Consider the following 3,865-nt stretch of genomic DNA (forward strand, 5'->3'; position numbering starts at 1 on the left):
AATGTTTGATATATATTGCAATTTAGCATTTTTCTAACTATTAAATTTTTGTGGGATGTAAGTGCAAATTTTCAACTAGTATGGATGTAGAAGTTGTCACTTGTCAACTATCATCTCCTTATTCTAATAAAAAAATATGTTTATTTTTCTTTTGTCATGTGTCACACCTTATTAGGTGTTATAACTAATGTTATACCACTTGTCAACCTATTGATTCTCCATTTTAATTTTCAAATTTTAAATTTCTCATTCTAATTACATTAAATTAAAATAATTAGAGTAAAATTAAAATAAAATTAATATAGATTATAAGGTCTTGTATTTATTTAAATCAACAATTATAATTTTATATAATTAAAAAAATATCTATTAATTAACAATTTATTTAAAATAACTTATTACTATTTTTGAATTTAGTAGTTTAATCATGTAGTTTCGTAAGTTATAAACTAATAACTCGTATAATGGTTTGCCATGAGTCAGGCCCAAATATAATGGAATATGAACTCTTAAAAAATAGGCCCAAATAACTATGGCCCCAATCAAGTATATAGAGCCATTAGAGGCCATGGATTTGGGGGTGCCCAAAATTGGTTCTTTTCTTGATCAACAAGTCGGAAATTTTCTTCACCGATTATCTCTTCGAATCGACTAGATCAATCGGTACTAGCACATAGATCCACCAGCTGCGATTTTCCGATGACGAGTGAGGGCGAAGATGCCGTTCGTCGCCGCGGTGCCGTTACCGAGTACCGGAAAAAGATGCTTCAACACAAAGAGCTCGATTCTCGAGTTCGAGGAGGTCAGATCCTCTAAGTTCATTTTTATAAAAGACCAAATGTTTTGTTACTATGGTTATGCCCTATCTGGCTCACTAGGAATGATGTAGTTTTACATGTTCGTTGGTGTACTTAATCTGCGTAAGCGTGCTTATATAATTTACATATACAGACCTAATTGTATGCTTTCTTGATTTTGAAATTAGTTGTTTCTATTCTGATTTTTGGAAGTTTATTAATTTGGCGTGACAAGCTATTAAAAGGGAAGAGTTCACTATATCAATGATTCTATAAATTACGAAAATTTGACATTAGTGTTGCAGAAAATTGGCGAGTTTCTTGAATGTAAGCATCTAGTTATCTAGTTGTGTAGCCTTGTAGGATCTAGGTGGTCCATATAGATTTAATGCTTTTGCTAATCTTTTATTAACGATTAACCCTAGTTGTAGCATAAAGTATCTGTCTTAATGCTTTATCTTGTGTGTGTTCTTGATCAAGCTCTATTCTCGGACCTTATCCAGGAGGAGTTAGATGGAGAAATAATAGGTTTTGGAGGTTGTTCATAATGTTTATGTGGGTTGGCCCAGTTATTTCTCTAGCTTTAGCATAGAAGAACTTCTAGTTAACCCCAGAAACATGGACTTTTTAAGTATATATATATATATATATATATATATATATATATATATGTGACAATTGGTACTTGATGTTTGCAGTGAGAGAGACTCTGCGTAGTACAAAGAAAGAGTATGCAAAAACAGAAGATGATTTGAAATCTCTTCAGAGTGTTGGACAGATTATAGGCGAAGTTCTCAGGCCTCTGGATAACGAACGATGTAACTTCTCTTTCATTTTCATAATCTCATCACAACATTTTAAATTTCTCCTTCAACTTATAAACTTTCATGATTCACATTACAGTGATAGTTAAAGCCAGTAGTGGCCCAAGGTATGTAGTTGGATGCCGAAGTAAAGTGGACAAAGAAAAACTGACAGCTGGCACTCGAGTTGTTCTTGATATGACAACTCTCACTATTATGCGAGCACTCCCCCGTGAAGTTAGTATATTATATTATATTATATATTCTAAACAACTTTTATTTATTATTAGACATGTATTGACTTAGCATATTTGTTCCTATAGGTTGATCCAGTTGTTTATAACATGCTTCATGAAGATCCTGGGAATGTTAGCTACTCTGCTGTTGGAGGGTTATCAGATCAGATTCGTGAACTTAGGGAATCTATAGAATTGCCTCTCATGAATCCTGAGCTTTTTGTTAGGGTTGGCATCAAACCTCCCAAGGTACATATTATATAAATTCAGAAAAATCTATTAGATTCCATATATATATATATATATATATATATATATATATATATACATTTGGGATTTTACAAATGTATTGGTTGTGGTTAGGGTGTTCTTCTGTATGGACCTCCAGGTACTGGAAAGACCTTACTAGCTAGAGCAATTGCTAGCAACATAGATGCTAATTTCTTGAAGGTATTTTTTAAAAAAATTTAATTTTATGTTTTCTTGAAACTGAATTATGTAAAGATTTTGGGGAATGGAATTTTGAATAGGTTGTATCAAGTGCGATTATCGATAAGTACATTGGAGAGAGTGCACGATTGATCAGGGAGATGTTCAGCTATGCACGTGATCACCAAGTACTAAAGCTTTTGATTTTTTCTTTGTTATTGAATTTTGTAAAAAAAATTGTTTATCTGAATATTTATTTATTTATTTGTTGTTGTTGTTGCAGCCGTGCATTATATTTATGGATGAAATTGATGCGATTGGTGGGCGGCGATTCAGTGAGGGAACCAGTGCTGATCGGGAGATTCAGAGAACACTGATGGAGCTGCTGAATCAGCTGGATGGATTCGATCAGCTTGGAAAGGTTTGTAAAAAAGATAAATAAATAACAAAATGAAAATTTCCATTTCTGATTTGTTTTTGACAAATCGTTAGTTAATTTTTTAGGTGAAAATGATTATGGCGACAAACAGACCGGATGTTCTTGATCCAGCTCTTCTTCGTCCGGGTCGATTAGACAGAAAAATAGAGATTCCACTTCCAAATGAGCAGTCAAGAATGGAAATCCTTAAAATTCATGCTGCTGGAATTGCTAAACATGGTGAAATTGATTATGAAGCTGTTGTCAAACTTGCTGAGGTTGTTTTTCCCTTGTTTTTTTTTTTTTTTTTTTTTTGAGAAAAGAGAAATGGATTGGTTTTGATGATTTAATTTTGTGTAGGGGTTTAATGGGGCGGATCTTCGGAATGTGTGTACTGAAGCTGGGATGTCTGCAATTCGTGCTGAACGTGATTATGTTATCCATGAAGATTTCATGAAGGTAAATATGATTAGTAATTTTTTTTTGTTTATTTGATTATTGATATTGTATTGTAATATAATGTTTTTGGGAAATGCTTTTAGGCTGTACGGAAACTGAATGAGGCGAAGAAGCTTGAATCAAGTGCTCATTACAATGCTGATTTTGGGAAAGAGTGAGCAACTCAAGTAGGTTGTGCGATGGAGTCTTGTATAAGGATTAAGGAAGGAGACAAGAGACTAAATTTTACTCTACTTGTGTTATGTTATGTAAAAGATTCAATTCTCAATTGGTCATGCATTCATCCATCATGTTTATGTTTATGTTATGGCTTGCTATTTTTCAGTTTTCATACCTATCTTTCTTGTGCATTTTTTTTTTTTTTTTTATGTATATGCATCCAAGACTTTACATGATTAAACTTCAATTCTTAAAAAAAAAAAAAACTTGTTTGCTATCCAAAATTGCAAACATTATATTAAACAAAAGCAATATTAACAAGCATTATTAGACAAATTTACGTGTTTGGTCATTTGTGTTTTGTTTCATTGTATTGTTGGTCCAACTAGGCAGATGTTGCAAGGTTGGTCCTTGTTCTTTGACACCGTCTCTTTTCCTGTTGATCATTCCTTCATGTGTAAGGGCATTTTAGTCATTTTACCACTCTTTTACTCATCCTTACTTTCTTTTACACTAGAGAAGTGTTTCAACATTGATCTCTAATGTCTGGCAAGAAGAAGCTAA

General features: G+C 32.8%; 1 protein-coding gene across 1 annotated transcript; it reads left to right on the top strand.

Annotated features, from left to right (window-relative positions):
* Positions 1-576: 576 nt before the first annotated feature.
* On the top strand, positions 577-3,473 carry LOC145047201 (26S proteasome regulatory subunit S10B homolog B). Its single transcript, XM_078995431.1, has 10 exons — positions 577-802; positions 1,496-1,615; positions 1,701-1,837; positions 1,924-2,085; positions 2,200-2,286; positions 2,367-2,453; positions 2,549-2,686; positions 2,770-2,961; positions 3,044-3,142; positions 3,226-3,473. Exons 1-10 carry the CDS (start codon positions 700-702, stop codon positions 3,298-3,300), a joined length of 1,200 nt encoding a protein of 399 aa, XP_078851557.1. The 5' UTR covers positions 577-699; the 3' UTR covers positions 3,301-3,473.
* Positions 3,474-3,865: the final 392 nt, after the last annotated feature.

Source organism: Lactuca saligna, chromosome 5 (genome assembly GCF_052625555.1).
Source record: "Lactuca saligna cultivar CGN05327 chromosome 5, ASM5262555v1, whole genome shotgun sequence".
NCBI classification, from domain to species: Eukaryota; Viridiplantae; Streptophyta; class Magnoliopsida; order Asterales; family Asteraceae; genus Lactuca; species Lactuca saligna.